This window comes from Schistocerca gregaria, chromosome 9 (assembly GCF_023897955.1).
Source record: "Schistocerca gregaria isolate iqSchGreg1 chromosome 9, iqSchGreg1.2, whole genome shotgun sequence".
NCBI classification, from domain to species: domain Eukaryota; kingdom Metazoa; phylum Arthropoda; class Insecta; order Orthoptera; family Acrididae; genus Schistocerca; species Schistocerca gregaria.
Genome location: NC_064928.1, coordinates 164,638,074 through 164,654,165, shown reverse-complemented (window position 1 = coordinate 164,654,165; position 16,092 = coordinate 164,638,074). Strand labels below are relative to the sequence as shown.

General features: G+C 45.5%; 1 protein-coding gene across 1 annotated transcript in view; it reads right to left on the bottom strand.

Moving 5' to 3' along the window:
* LOC126292255 (brachyurin-like) overlaps positions 1 to 16,092 on the bottom strand; it is a 273,321-nt gene that overhangs the window by 98,755 nt on the left and 158,474 nt on the right. Inside the window, exon 5 of the mRNA XM_049986153.1 lies at positions 7,855 to 8,020. Within this exon, the coding sequence (XP_049842110.1) occupies positions 7,855 to 8,020 (166 nt within the window). The remainder of the gene's footprint in view (positions 1 to 7,854; positions 8,021 to 16,092) is intronic.

Genomic DNA, 16,092 nt, shown 5'->3' with positions numbered 1-16,092 from the left:
AGGAAAGGTGAAAGGAATAGAGGGTCTACACAAGGGAGATGAACTTGAAAACAGTATTATAGAAAGGGAAGAAGACGTAGATGAGGGATATGACACTGCGAAAAGGATTTGATAGAGCACTGGAAGACCTAAGTTAAAACAAGGCCCAGGAAGTAGGCGAATTCCGTCAGAACTACTGATAGCCTTGGGAGAACCAGCCATGACAGAATTATTCCATCTGGTGCGAAGGTGTATGAGACTGGGAAATACCCTCAGACTTCAAGAACAATGTAACAGTTGCAATTCCAAAGAAAGCCGGCGCTGACAGGTGTGAAAATTACCGAACACTAACACGAAATAGAGACTTTGTAATTTACTGCAGATTTTGTCGGTCACGTCAAGTAGCATACCTGGAAAGATTTTTCGATTTAAGACCCGCTTTTGCTTAATTTATCAAAGAAAAAGGGGAGAGGAAAGGGAATTAGAACAACTGAATTAGATTGTTGATCTGGCATTTTTACCGGACTTGAATTCACTCTGCCCACAAAAAGACATTGTGAGAAACAACATATTTTTGATTTGATGGGGGTACATTTAAAAAGAAAAGCGCTTTGTGGAAGGGATAGATTCTGACGAAAAACACTGTCCATTTCCCCACGCTCACTGGCGTCAAAGAAAAAGTAAGATATAAAGAAATCTTTTGGCCCTAAAAGAAGTACAAGGCTAGTTTTTTAAACTTTACAAAGACATTGTCAATCTTACATCTGTTTCCGAGACTGTTCGCGTGTCAGTTGAAAGCACCCCTACGCTTGAGCAGATGACATCGCAGTCCGTGGAAATAGCACACATGAAGAGATGCAGCTAGTTCGGAGGTGTGAGCGTGTCTTCGATTACTACCACGCAAGTGCGTGAGAAAGTCTCCCATTGCATAAGAGTGTTCTCAACAGCCTGCGTCGGTGGTGCGCTACACGTGTGATTCATCAGAAACGGTTTCTATTGATTGATGGTCGAATCCCAATGGTTCCGTGCCCACTGCAGTCATAACTGAGGAAGTCGTGGGGTCAACATGTGCATATGTAGGGCTAGTGTGGTGCAGAGCTCCAATGTACGAAGAACGGTGTGTTCCGAAACGCTTGTGTGTGCACCAGCATTGAGATGCCACAGAACACTATCTATCCATCTTTACAGCGCAGAGAAGCCTCCAAGCGCACGTTCCGTGAAGAGTCGTGGACGTCCAACCATTTAGGGCCTAGTAGCCCTTTCACTGTCCTTCTATCTCTTTCAGTAGATGCTCAAGGCAGTGGCACATGAGCATTTGGCCAGCTTCGATGTTTTCGAGATACTTGTTCACAGGCTCTGCATAATAATAATGCGCCCTTTGTGAAAGTTGCTTATCTCAATGGATTTTCCCATATGCAGCCCATATCTTCGCTAGGGTGATCACCCGTCTGTATTTGCTCCGCTTACATACACTGCTGGCCGTTAAAATTGCTACACCACGAAGATGACGTACTACAGACGCGAAATTTAACCGACAGGAAGAAGATGCTGCGATATGTAAATGATTAGCTTTTCAGAGCATTCACACAAGGTTGGCGCCGGTGGCGACACCTGCAACGTGCTGCCATGAGGAAAGTTTCCACCCGATTTCTCACACAGAACAGCAGTTGACCAGCGTTACCTGGTGAAACGTTGTTACGATGCCTCGTGTAAGGAGGAGAAATGCGTACCACCACGTATCCGACTTTTATAAAGGTCGGACTCTTTGCGACATTGCTGCTCGCGTTGGTCAAGATCCAATGACTGCTAGCAGAATATGGAATCGGTGGCTTCAGGAGGGTAATACGGAACGCCGTGCTGGATCCCAACGGCCTCGTATCACTAGCAGTCGAGATGACAGGCATCTTATTCGGATGGCTGTAACGGATCGTGCAGCCACGTCTTGATCCTTGAGTCAGCAGATGGGGACGTTTGCAAGATAACAACAATCTGCACGAACAGTTCGACGACGTTTGCAGCAGCATCGACCATCAGCTCGGAGGCCATGACTGCGGTTACCCTTGACGTTGCATCACAAACAGGAGCGCCTGCGATGGTGTACTCAACGACGAACCTGGATGCACGAATGGCAAAACGTCATTTTTTCGGGTGCATCCAGGTTCTGTTTACAGCATCATGATGGTCGCATCCGTGTTTGGTGACATCTCGGTGAACGCACATTGGAAGCGTGTATTCGTCATCGCCATACTGGCGTATCACCCAACATGATGGTATGGGACGCGATTGGTTACACGTCTCGGTCACCTGTTGTTCACATTGACGGCACTTTGAACAGTGGACGTTATATTTCAGATGTGTCGACCCCTGCGAAACCCTACATTTCAGCAGGATAATGCACGACCGCATGTTGCAGGTGCTGTACGGGCATTTATGGATACAGAAAATGTTCGACTGATGCCCTGGCCAGCACGTTCTCCAGATCTCTCACCGATTGAAAACGTCTGGTCAATGGTGGCCGAGCAACTGCCTCGTCATAATACGCCCGTCACTACTCTTGATGAATTGTGGTATCGTGTTGAAGCTGCATGTGCAGCTGTACCTGCACACACCATTCAAACTCTGTTTGACTCAATGCCCAGGCGTATCAAGGCCGTTATTACGGCCAGAGGTGGTTGTTCTGGGTACTGATTTCTCTGGATCTATCCACCCAAATTGGGTGCAAATGTAATGACATACTAGTTCTTCTATAATATATTTGTCCAATGAATAGCCGTTTATCATCTGCATTTCTTCTTGGTGTAGCAATTTTAATGGTCAGTAGTGTACTTTTGTTACCGCGTCACGAGCCCGCACGCCATCAGACGGTATCTCCGCCACGGGCATTGGTCATGATGTGTCTCATCAACCACGAAAGGGTTAACAGGTGTATCCATCAGCAATTTATAGAGATATAGGGGCATCTCAGCTGTACACTTGTGTTTAAAATAAATACGCACGTAATGATGACGTTTCTTGGCAGTCCGTAATAGTGGGTTAACGACGCGTGATTAGGGATCGCATATTATTCTCAGTATATTCCGCAACAAATCGTGGACATGTATGTGAGAATTAGCACATGACTGAATGTTGTTACACGCACACTACTAATTCATGTGAACCACTGATAAGTTTGATGAGATGATTGGTTTTGCAACCTAGATTTCTATACAAACGCTACCAGTTTATACGAGTGACATTTCAAAAATAATGCACAGGTTGGTATTACTGTATATTGTTTGATGCAGCAACAACGAAAATTACGTCAGATGTAGTTGGGGCTTCAGGAAAAAGCAGTTGTTTTTTTGTTTTTTCAATGTGCAGTCCAACAACAAATTGGCGAGAGGTAGAAACGGATCCTGCAGTGGTCACAGATACTGTTACTGTTGAAGACCAGACGTCCTACATCAAGTTCGAAAGTTCACACGGCAAAAACCCAATAGAAATCCATAGTGCAGTAAGTGAAGTTTGTGGTGAGTTTACAGTGGACTGCAGTGCAGTTACACGTTGGCTTAATCGTTTTCTTGATGCTCTTAGCATAGACTATAATCCGAGACCGGGAAGGCCAAAAACATCAACAGATGAAAGAAGTGTGAAACTTGTGGCAGATGCTCTTGAAGAAGATCGCAGTGCGACGTATGAGGAACTTCCTGAAGGAATGGGACTTCCCCCAACATCAGTATTTCGTATTCTGACAAATGACTTGAAGAAGAGAAAAATTTCTGCGGGATGGGTCCCACACTGTTCGATGGCTGAAGGGAAGCAGAAACGCCTGGACATCACAACCTTGCTCAAACAATGATTCGACAGTGCAGGTCAAGGATTCTTGTGCCGAATTGTGCCTGGTGAAGAAACGTGGATTACAGACATTGAACTGGAGTTGAAATCACAGTCCAATGAGTGGAGAGCTTCAGAATCTCCAAGTCCAAAACAATTTCGACGTTCCCAATCGAGGCTCAAGCAAGCGAAGGTTTCTGCTTATTGTCATCAAGAAATCACCATGAAAAATAGAGCCCAATGTGGAATAAGTACCTCAGCAGTGTGTTACCGTAATTTCATGCAAAACCATGGCACAAAAATGCACAAAACGTAACCTCAGTTGCTCGAGGCTCGACCATTCATCCACCACGATATTGATCGCACGCACATCGGCAGTGTTGTAGCCCCAAAAAATTCGCATATACGGATGGGGAGAGTTGCCGCATCCTCTCTACAGCCTGGAAGCAACTAGGCCTTGGTAAACAGCTGGAGGGAGCTGGCACCCAAGCTGTACACACAAGTCATCTAATTCCTGTAAATTCTGGGGAGGGGCCGATGAGCTGTGACACCATGTTTAACCACATCCCAGATGTGTTCAGTCGGGCTCAGACATGACATGACATGACAGTTAGGGGGTCAGCAGACCAACTGGGAGTCGCCACGGTGTTTATCAAGCCTCTCCATCATACTCCTGGTCATGTGACGTCGCGCATTGTTTTGTTGAAAAATGCCACTGGCTTCGGGAAGCATGATGTTTATGAAGAGGTGTAAGTGGTCTGCATCTAGTGTGCGACACTCCTTGGTCGTCATGGTATCTTCACGAGTTCCACTGGACCAATGGAAGCCCACGTGAACGTTCCCCAGAGCATAATGGAGCCACTGCCAGTTAGTGTCAGTGTAAGGTGTCAAGGAGTTATTCTCCTAGAAGATGACCGATTCGCACACTCCCATCGGCCTGATGAAGAAGCTATCTGGATTCATCAGACCATGCAATGCTCTGCCATTGCGCCAGTGCTTATGGTCATGTGCACATTTTAGACTGGAGCTTATCCCCGATGTTGAAAGAAACCTATGCGTGGACTTCGTTATCTTTCTCTGGAAGGGCTTTCTACCACCGTTACTCGAGCCATTCAACAAATGAACAGACGTGTTGTGCTGGATAAAATAATAGTGCTTCTGGGACGTTGGGATTCAGACATAGAGAAGCAGGGAGACTATACTGAATGACTGTAACGATGCAATGAGAAAAATGTATAACCAAAAGAAAATTTGTGTGGATTATTTGCGAAATGTCGATCGCAACTCTTGTAGAACGAATAAGTTTGTGACAACAGTTATTTCAACATGATGTTGCTAAACAACAAGTAAAGAGACCACCATGAAACCTGTGCTGCAGTAGGAATACATAATTATGAAAATAAATTGTAGTATTAGGCAACCTGTTATTTGTTCCATAGTAAATGGCGCATTTCATAGGAGACAACTGAACTGATTTAAGATTCAGAGCACGGAAATTTATGATTGACTAGCGACTTCAGAGTGTTGTGGCTCAGTCCATTAACCTTTAACACTGGCTGTACTTCACAGGGAGTTGCGCAGTTGTAGTCACATGGGTGGCAAACTTTACGCTTTTGTAACTGATTTGACCAAAAGGTAGTTATCTATTTTAAGCCTCCTCTACTGTTATTTTGAAGAGACTTCACGTGAGGTTTAATGTCGGATTGTTCTTCGTATCCAGAGCTAGATTTCGCAACACGAACTGTGCACTGGTCAGCCAGAATGTTATGATTTCCTACCTAATAGCCGATATGTCCAACTTTGGCATGGAGAACAGCAGCGCGGCGTCGTGGCATTGAAGTAATGATGCCTTTGTAAGTCGCTGGAGGAAGCTGGCACCTAATTCGCGTAAAATCTGGGGAGGGGCGATCAGCTCTGAAACCACGATTAATCACATCCCAGATGTGTTCAACTGGGCTGAGGCTTGGCGTGTTGGGGGGGGGGGGGGGGGGGGAGGTCAGAAAATCAACTGGAAATCGCCACTGTGTTCCTCAAGCCTCCCCATCACACTCCTGGGCTTGTGACGTGAAGCATCATCTTGTTGAAAAATGCCAGTGCCGTCGGGAAGCAGGTCTTTGTGGTATACGAGTAAGTGGTGTGCCACCACTACACGAAACATTTTGGGCTTCATGGTGTCTTCACGAGTTCCATTGGACCCATGAAAACCCACGTGGAGGTTCCACAGAGCATAACGCAGACGCCGCCAGTTTGTGTTGGTGTCAGGTGTCCAGGAGTCGTTCCCCTGGAAGACAAAGGATGCGCGCCCTTCCACCAGCACGACAAAGAAGGTTTTGGGATTCATCAGACTGCGCCAATGTCCAGTGCCAATGGTCATGTACCCATATCAATTGGAGTTGCTAGTTCGTGATGTTAACATTGGTACATGCACAGGTCGTCAGCTGCAGAGGTCCATCATTAGGAGTAATCGGTGAACTGTGTGTTCAGTCATTTGTATTCTACCTAGCATTAACGTCTGGTGTTAGTTTCACCACAGTTCGCCGCCTGCCCTGCTGTACTAGTGTGCCCAGCCTATGATGTCTGACATCGTTGATGAGGGGTGGCTGCCCAACCCCAAGACGTCTGGATGTGGTTTCTCGTTAGATTCGCCACGTGTTGGAGAGCAGCACTCGTCGAACACCCGACTAGTTGTGCAGTTCCTGAAATGGTCGTGGCGAGCCTCCAGGGCCATCACAGTCTGCGCTCGGTCAAACTCGGGTAAATCATCCGCCTTCCCCACTCTACACACGTCCACCACGATCAGCTATACTACATGCACCACGCGTGTGTCTGACCAGCAGTCATTCCTTGCCAGGTGACGCTGCTGTCGCCTGGATGGGTTTATATAGATAGTACGTCGGTGGTCATAACGTTCTGGCTGTAAAGTGTATACGGCTGCAGCATCCAGACTTAGTCATTGTCACAGTAAGCGCACTGTACAAGTGATCTACAGTGTGTTAACTGTAAGACGGCAGAATTGTGAGGGGAGTGCGGGGAGAGGAGGAAGCAAGCATTGGCTGGCGAGGGGAGGGGGGGGGGGGGGGGGGGGGGGGGGCAAGGCAAGCCTACCAGTTGCAGTGCTGGCACTGCACTGAAAGCGTCATGTACATTAAAATGTTTGTCGACTATGCGCTCACAAACCATTCATCCGATTGCAATGAAACTTTGGTGAGTTGTTCTCCGAACTGGAAGCAGTGTTCACAGGCTCGGCACAACCTTCCGCACTGAATAAAATTCCGCTGTCGTGTCGCGAATGACGTGCTGGTTGAAATAATCGATCATTACTTCGATTTCTCCACTTGTTTTCCTAAGTTAAGAGAGAGAGAAAGATTTATAAGAAAATGCCTTCTGCAGTGCATGTAATTTTTTTGAATTTGGAAATGTAATATGAATGTGTTTCGAAATAATACAGTAACCAGTGGTGTGAAATATAAAGTAATTCGGACGAAATAGGGGGCTCCTTCAATGTGATCGCGAACAAAATATCTGAAATGGAAACTCACCTTTTCTTGCAAGGCGTTTGTGATGATACACCAGGATGATTCTTGGAAAACTGTTTGAATCTTCCAGTGCTACGCATGATTTGTCCTGTGTATGTAGCAGCTCTCGCTGAAGATTTGTAAATGGGGTGAAGCAATTTTTTCTCCTCCCTTTCCCTTTCGCAGCATTCAATCACACGCAATATAATTTTGCGTGCATCGCTACGTAATACTGGTTTCCTTCTAACCGTAGGCCTACCGGTACGGGTTGTTGGCGACTCCCGAGATGGGCCAGCAACTGCCTCTTCACTCATTTTGATCAGGTTTAACACAACTGCACAATAAAAACACGCAGAACAGTACAGCGCAAAACAATATCGAAGCAGACGACGATGGCTACGTTGTACAACAGCAACGTAATGTTGGCAACAGTTGAAACTGCGTGCCTACCGAAGCCTCCCGACGGTTACCGACTTCTACCGATTCAGGACTAGGGAGAGGTCTGCCGTCTAAAAATTTACAAACTGTAGCTGCTGCTTCAACTCACGGGACGGTGCAACTGGCGGCGGTGAGGACTGCAGTTCGTCTGATGAGCGACCCGCCGCATACGTTGACGCCGTCGCCGAGGACGAGAGCTTGGTGTGGAAAGAGGCCCGCCATCGCGGGGCGACCGTCGACGATGCGGTGACCAGATGCCCTCATCGGCACGATGCCTGAAACATGACGTGATGTGGTGACACCACTCTGTTGAATTCTTCGCTATTTGCCACCCCCCCTTCCCCCCTTATATTTAGTGCTAAAGTGGCCCAGTGGATACTCTTTCAAAAACTGAACACAGATCAAGCATGAAAACAGGAAGGTGTACTGAACCGTGAAAACGGAGGCATAATAGGAGTAGATAACGGTCCAAGAACACAAATTGCGAGAACCACAGTGTCGTAGCTCGGTGCTCACAGTGCTGCACTGCAAAGTGGAAGATCCGGGTTCCAATTTCCTCGCGCTCCACTTTTTTTTTCACAAAATCTAGAACTTTTCCCCGGTCACAGACATGTCTGTTCTGAATCTGTAGTCTTGTCGGTTGTCACACTATGCAATGGTTACAGAATATGAGCCATATGGTAGGAATATACAGGGTGTTACAAAACGGTACGGCCAAACTTTCAGGAAACATTCCTCACACACAAAGAAAGAAAATATGTTATGTGGACATGTGACCGGAAACGCTTACTTTCCATGTTAGAGCTCATTTTATTGCTTCTCTTCAAATCACATTAATCATGGAATGGAAACACACAGCAGCAGAACGTACCAGCGTGACTTCAAACACTTTGTTACAGGAGATGTTCAAAATGTCCTCCGTTAGCGAGGATACATGCATCCACCCTCCGTCGCATGGAGTCCCTGATGCGCTGATGCAGCCCTGGAGAATGACGTAATGTATCACAGCCGTCCACAATACGAGCATCAAGAGTCTCTACATTTGGTACCTGGGTTGCGTAGACAAGAGCTTTCAAATGCCCCCATAAATGAAAGTCAAGAGGGTTGAGGTCAGGAGAGCGTGGAGGCCATGGAATTGGTCCGACTCTACCCATCCATCGGTCACCGAATCTGTTGTTGAGAAGCGTAAGAACACTTCGACTGAAATGTGCAGGCGTTCCATCGTGCATGAACCACATGTTGTGTCGTACTTGTAAAGGCACATGCTCTAGCAGCACAGGTAGACAATCCCTCTACGATTTTTACCCTCCACGCTTCCCTCCCCAGCAACTGTTACTATGCTCTATAATATCGTCCGCAAGCTGCTGACCAATGAAACCCTCCACAGTCGGCTGCAAATGCCTCGGTATTCAGTATGGTTTACGGTAAACAGGTGCTTCATTCCCTGTTGGTATCATCTGTTGAACTAATGGAGTTGCTGGTAACGGCCCTTGTGGAAAAACAAATCCTTAAATTCCCACAATAATTCCTCCATATGCTCTCTTTCTCCTCCTTTTAAATGCTTAATTTTGTCACGGAATGCAGTTCTGTCGACAGTTAGTGGTTGATCGCTTTGCCTACCTCTCGAACACCAGTCTTCGTCATCTGGCACATCCAAATTTGCTACTGAAACTCCTTTCCTCAAATTCGCGTCTACGGCTCTAAAATTATCCACGTTCACGGGAACTCCTCGCCCATCGTTCCCCTCCCGTATGCGTACAACACTACGTTTCATAAAACAACCGAATGGAGCCAAAACTACATTATCGTCGAATAGTTCAATAACTCATACTGTACCCACAGGTAGATTTGATTCCACACTTACCCAAAGCGACTTCCCGTTGCCATTAGACACACACTCATGCGAATTAAACCTTAATGCTAATGTACGCGATTCAATTGGTTTGTTCATTACGTTGAATGCCCCTAGCGACAGCTCTGCATTGACAAGTTTCCCCTAGCTCAAATAACATCCCACCGAGTTCCACAGTTCGTTGTCCAAGATCAATTTTGGCATGATGTTGATGCAAGAAATCTACTTCTAGGATCATGTCGTAGACCTCGCTCACCCATGCATTAAATCGGACTTACTCTATTCGAAAGTCAACTGCCACCGACCCCAAAGACGTGAACTCCTTATCCCCCACTCCATGCAACCTATAACGTGGTGGGTCTAGCTTCCTTTGTCCCATTATATTCCTAGGAGCCACTGACACTTGCGCCCCTGTGTCCAACAAAATCTTAAAATTTTTAGTTCCTATGGATCCTACCACTGAACATACCACCTCTGCATACGCATTCGTAGCGCTGAAATTGAACAGGAGCTCCCATAGGTGGATCTTGGGCCCCTTTTGCCGTTTAACGCTTGTCCACATCTCCTATCTCCACTTCTCCATCCTCCCCGCTGCCGATCCTCCTTTAACCCTCGGTGACTGGGTACACTGCCTCTGCACATGTCCCGTATGACCTGCTGTAAACACTGTTTGCCTTTTGCGTAGCCCTGTTGCCACGTCTATTTCCTCACGTTAAACTGCCAGCTGAATGACTGAATACAAATCTTTCGGAGCCTCTTCACGCACTTTCCGTGACATATACGCCGGTAACCCTCTCAAAAATACGTGAAGTGCCCTTTTCTCTGCCACCTGCAACAGAACACTATTCGCTTCTTCGTAAGTATACTCATTAATTTCCCTTATCCTGTCCGCAAATTTCTCCATCGTCTCCCCCTGTCTCTTTGTCATTGTACTTAACCTCTCTCTAAAGTGCCGAGAGCTATTCTGTTTTTTTGTACCTTTGTAAAAGCCCTTGCTTCAACTGCTTCAACTGTTCTGCCTTCCTTAAGACCTCAGAAAACCTTACATGTTTTCGCTTCAATTGTTAATCTAATTTTGATTATATGTAACAACTGCTCATCAGACCAACCATTCATCACCGCTGAAGTCTCGAAGTCCTTCTCAGATGCCTTTCCAGAAAACGGAATAATCAATTCCACGGCAGCTGGCTCAATCTCCTGCAGCGGCATCCTAGGCAACAACGAGTGGTCCTCTAGATGTTCAATCATTTCTCAACTGCGTATTGTCTGCTGTCAATTGTGTTACTTTCCAACAAAATCCGATCCGTACCGCTTCTGGTTCCGACACACCTCTCGTCCTGACCCTGCCATTGTGATGCTTTCGTTCCCATTTAGTCCCAAAACAAAACATTTAAGTACAAGAATAACCCGACTCCCTACACCTTAGTATCATCATTTTCGATAACATCATACTCAAACCAATACAAAAGTAATTAAATGCCACGAAAAAAAACTTACTGCCCCAAATACACCAACACTTACTTATACAACAAAAAAGAAATACTACGCCCATCCAAAACATCTACAAGTTGCTCCTGACAGGCCATGCTGAAGACACAAAAAGGCAAGAACACGTCCAATACTCGAAAACTGATCAAAACTCACCACATCTTGTGAATGTAATGCGGGCAGTGGGCCCGAATGCTGTACTGGACAGACGATGTCCGGTATTCTGACACCAGATATAGTGGCAGCTTCTGCCACCGAATGTATCAGGATGACCAAATGTAGCGGGAAGAGGTAGAAGGCACCATATTAAGACTCGTCTGAGCTTTCAAGTGATTTATTATTTCCAACTACAGTGTCGTGTTCCCCTCAGTCTGTTTCACCGAGTCCCACAATGCTGAGGACACCACTCCTATATCTGCAAAACAGCTTGGCGCAGAATGGCTGCCCGTGCGTGCACCGTTTGTCAGTGTCATACACCAGCAGGGTCCGTCGTCGTCAGAGTACTTCCAGTCGACTCAGCGGTCTCCGTGCCTGCTGACTCAGCGCCACACGGTGGGAGCCATGGGCAGCCAGTTGCGTGCTTCTTGCTGGCATGGGTAAGACTGCGGCGATCGGGAGTCAGAATCTGTGGCCATCGCCTCAGGATACCTCTGGCATGTGTTGGAAGCCAGGACGACTGCCCGCAGTAGTGAGCGTGGAGTGACCCGCCACTGGCTGGCTACTGACCCCGCGTCGGCCTCAGAGGGTCGAACCAGCGACCGCCATGGACTAGAACGCTGGCGCCACATCTGCTGCTGCGCGTAGCTGGTGGTGTGACATGGCCCGCCCTTCAGGAGAGCTGCCACACTTGAATGAATCTCGTTAGAAACCTGCACCTATTTATACGCGGCTGTGCACCTCTGTTTTGCCATTCGCGCTGCTTTGCGTCACATACTCCGAACACACTAGGTTGGCCATTGGGCCCCTTCTGCCTGTGATTTGCGACATGCAAAAACTCTACGTATACTCTTTCAGCAATTTGACGGCCCTGTGGCCTCTATTCTACTTCGCATCTGTTGGTATGCATAACTCACTGCAATCTGGCCTGCACCTGGCTGTAACTTGTGCTTAGAATATTGCACAAAACTAACTTTCCCTATCCTAAACGGAGGTGCTGCTACACCGTATTTTACCCGTGCCTCCTTGAGGATTTGAAAGAGAGTATTCCAGTCAACATTGTCAAAAGCTTTATCTAAGCCTACAAATTAAGGCAAAGTCACATCTTACTTTTAGTGACACAATGGATTTCTTGGGGGACAGCGTCTGTAAACTAAACCCAAAAGAACAATCATACGAGAGCACTGCTCACCTTATTTTCCTACATTAAAAAAAGGCACACTAAATTTCGTTAAATAATGTCTTTACATTCTTCACGATTAACAAATTATTTAAAGGTAATCAAAGAGGTGTGGAGCTTTTGGTTAGTCAATTGGAAAGGACCGGTCGGTGTTGAAGCTTCAAGAGAAAGCAGCACTGGCAGAGCCGGACGTCATGCCTACATTACCATGCAAGAGGAAGACATACAGGTTACCACCAAATACTGTGATTCTGTTGAGCACAGTGAATATGTGAGTTATGTAAGGTAAATAATTTATTGCAGTGTTATTCAGTTCCTGAGTGCAATAGCAGTTTATTTTTTCTTGTACTGAAACAACAGTTCAAGAAATGTGTTAGCAACATCCAAACGAAGTTCTCATTAGTCGAGGCTGTGTGGAGCTATAATGACGAGGAGTGTCCACTCTGGTACATCTGCTAATAGCCCTTTGCCATTTCATCTCGGAATGTAACCACTCAGATTAACTGAAATAGGAAACCTTTTTTTCGCACCCATCATACGACAGCTGCAAAAAGATGCCTTCCTCGATTTTTCACAAAGAGTGTTGCGAGGTATAGTTAATACGGTGACCATTATTTAATTTCGTCGTTCGAAAATCAGTTAATGTTACTTATTAAGAAAGATGTGTTGAACGTTTTTCCGTAACTCATGTTAACCACTACTTTCTTGTTTATATGTACCAGTGGCGAATACAAAAAAACCTCAAGGTGCTACCTTTACTTTCACCATAATAAAAAATAATCAAGTCACATGTAAAGTTTAAGAAAGTTTTGCTTAAACTGATTATACACATATACGAGACAACGCCATCTTATGATATAAAAAAGTTACAATCGTGGTTCTCTTCCTTAAATGATGAAGCCTATGCACCTCTATGCAACTACTCTTCCTGGAAAATTGGTTAATTACATCGTCAATAGGACAATCAATGTTAGGGTGAGTTTTCAACAGCGCTAAGCCACTAAGTCGATCCTCCTTCATTGTCGACCTCAGCCATGTCTTTGTACGTCGCAATGTTAAAAAGCATCTTTCTGCTTAGCAACACACGCAGGTAGACAAGCATATTTTTTGTACAGTGTGTGAAAAGTTGGATAGTCAGATCTAGGACAAACAGAGAACGCTTGCATAACAGAATCACGATCATTAAGGGTGTTTATGCTCGTTAGTTTGTATTGAAGAATCTCTCCTATTAGTGTCTCTCTCAGTCACAAAGAGTCATTCTTATTTGTGTATGTGGAACTTTTATTGTCGATTCCGCTCCTTTCTGGTGCATTCGATAGAGGGCCTATATAGTAACAATTCGTTTTTAGGAATCTTCTCGAAAGTCACTATCACCGGACATATACACATCAATAATTTTCCATACCTAACTCGCACTTGCTACAGACACTCCGTCTTCAGGCCACGAGTGGCCTACCAGGACCATCCGACCGCCGTGTCATCCTCAGTGGAGGATGTGGATAGGAGGGGCGTGTGGTCAGCACACCGTTCTCGCGGTCGTTATGATGGTATTCTTGACCGAAGCCGCTACTGTTCGGACGAGTATCTCCTCAATTGGCATCACGAGGCTGAGTGCACCCCGAAAAATGGCAACAGCGCATGGCGGCGTAGATGGTCACCCATCCAAGTGCCGACCAAGCCCGACAGTGCTTAACTTCTGTGATCTCACGGGAACCGCTGTAGCCACTGCGGCAGGGCCGTTGCCATGCACTTTGCTACAACTAGGACTTTTCCTTATCCATTCTTCAGTCTTAATATTTCTGCTTCTGAATGTAAACTTGGTTCCTATTCAGCGAATAGTCCATATTTATAACGCTACGTATCGAAGGTTCTCTGTACAAGAAAGCAGTAGAATAGTCGCGATTTTTCTCGAACTAATGCCAGACAGAATAACGTATCGAGATCACTAGAATGGCCACGACTTTTCACGTAGGTATGAGTTAGCTATCTATGTGCCAGACGGAAACGTATAAAATACGATGACGGGGAAGCGTGTGCTACATAGGCAACTACAACTACCCGATAACTCGATTCAGTCGAGTCGACTGACGAAAGAAACGAACGAATAGCGTGCGGGCTGACTTTCATGAACAGAGAGGGGCAAAATAATAGTTTGTTTAGACTTATGAGAAGCTTTTGTAGGTCTTTCATATTTTATCGTGTTAGTAAGTAGTAAGAAGACGCAATAAACGTGCCCCTTCCGCTAAACAGAGGCATACAGCGAGGAGTGTCATTTCCCCAACTAATGTTGTAGTGCGCTCATACTGCCTGCCTTCATGTCTCTTCTGTTTCTGCTACTGCATTGAGTCACATTTCTCAGTGTGAATACAAAACACTCAGATTTTATCTCCCTGTTACAGTATCAAATCCAATGAAAGTCCAGATGATGGAAATTATTATAGACACAGGAGCATTATGTGAATCTTCACGCACTTGACCCGATTTTTCCGATTATAATACACTAAGACACTAGAAGATTATGTACCCAGAGAGTATACAGTTTTGCTGCTACATCCTGACGCATCTTCATTATTCATTAAGTCATTAATGACACCTATTTTTTATTGCCAGAGATACACGATCACAAAAATATATCTGTTCAGACGAATAAGTGTAACTCCCTTATACACTGAAGAGCCAAAACATTTGACTCCCTGCCAACAGCCTATTTGTCCGTCTTTGGAACGAAATACATCGCATATTCTGCGCATCAGGGATCCGATAGTTTGTTAGCAGGTATGCTTACGCACAGTACAGGCCATTCGCCTAAATAATGGGTCTCTCTCTGACTTGCGTAAGCGGTGCTGGGTTCCATAGGATTTGCATAGGGTGAATTTGGTCCCTATACATCAACGTGGGTTCCTTATAATGCCCCTCAAACCACTGTAGCACAGTTCTGGCTCCGAGACACGAACAATTGTACTGCTGAAAGATGACTTCGCTGTTGGGGAAGGCATCAAACATGAAGAGATGCAGGTGGCTCATAGTTATTAGCGTGTTCATCGATTACTATTATAGGTGCCATGTAAGAACAGGAGAATGTCTCCTGTAGCATAATACTGGTCCCACCAACCTGCGTCCGTGGCGCGCTGCACATTTAGAGCCGGCGTTCATGGAGACGACACACTAATGACATAGTGTGCATCTTCAAAGATGTGTTGTATGAACTAGTTCGGAGACTGAAGGCATTTAGCAGTGCAGCATGTCAGTGCTTTTCCACACAATTATTAAACGGAGAATTCACTATTATAATATGGTTACTTCATGCTCAGGTAGCTAGTGCAGTAAATAATATTTTGCTGTGACTATTCGAAAAAAAAAGAAAACAATCTTTTTGTATTGCTTTTCTTCAGCAATTGTAAAAGAGGTTATTTTACTGCTCATAAAGCGCATGAGAGTTACACCTAATGCAGACATTATTACCTAACTGAGATATGACTACTGCTGCTTTCAGTGTATGAAAGTGAGCACAACACAGAAGTAATTATGCCATTACAGTGAAAGTAAATAAAACTGTTACTTTTGAAAATGACAATTCATGGTAGGGAGTTAAGTGACGTGTTTAACTTTGATTCTAGATGGAATTATGAGTTTTTCACTAAGCGCTCCAGATTAAGCACAGTAGCCCAAAG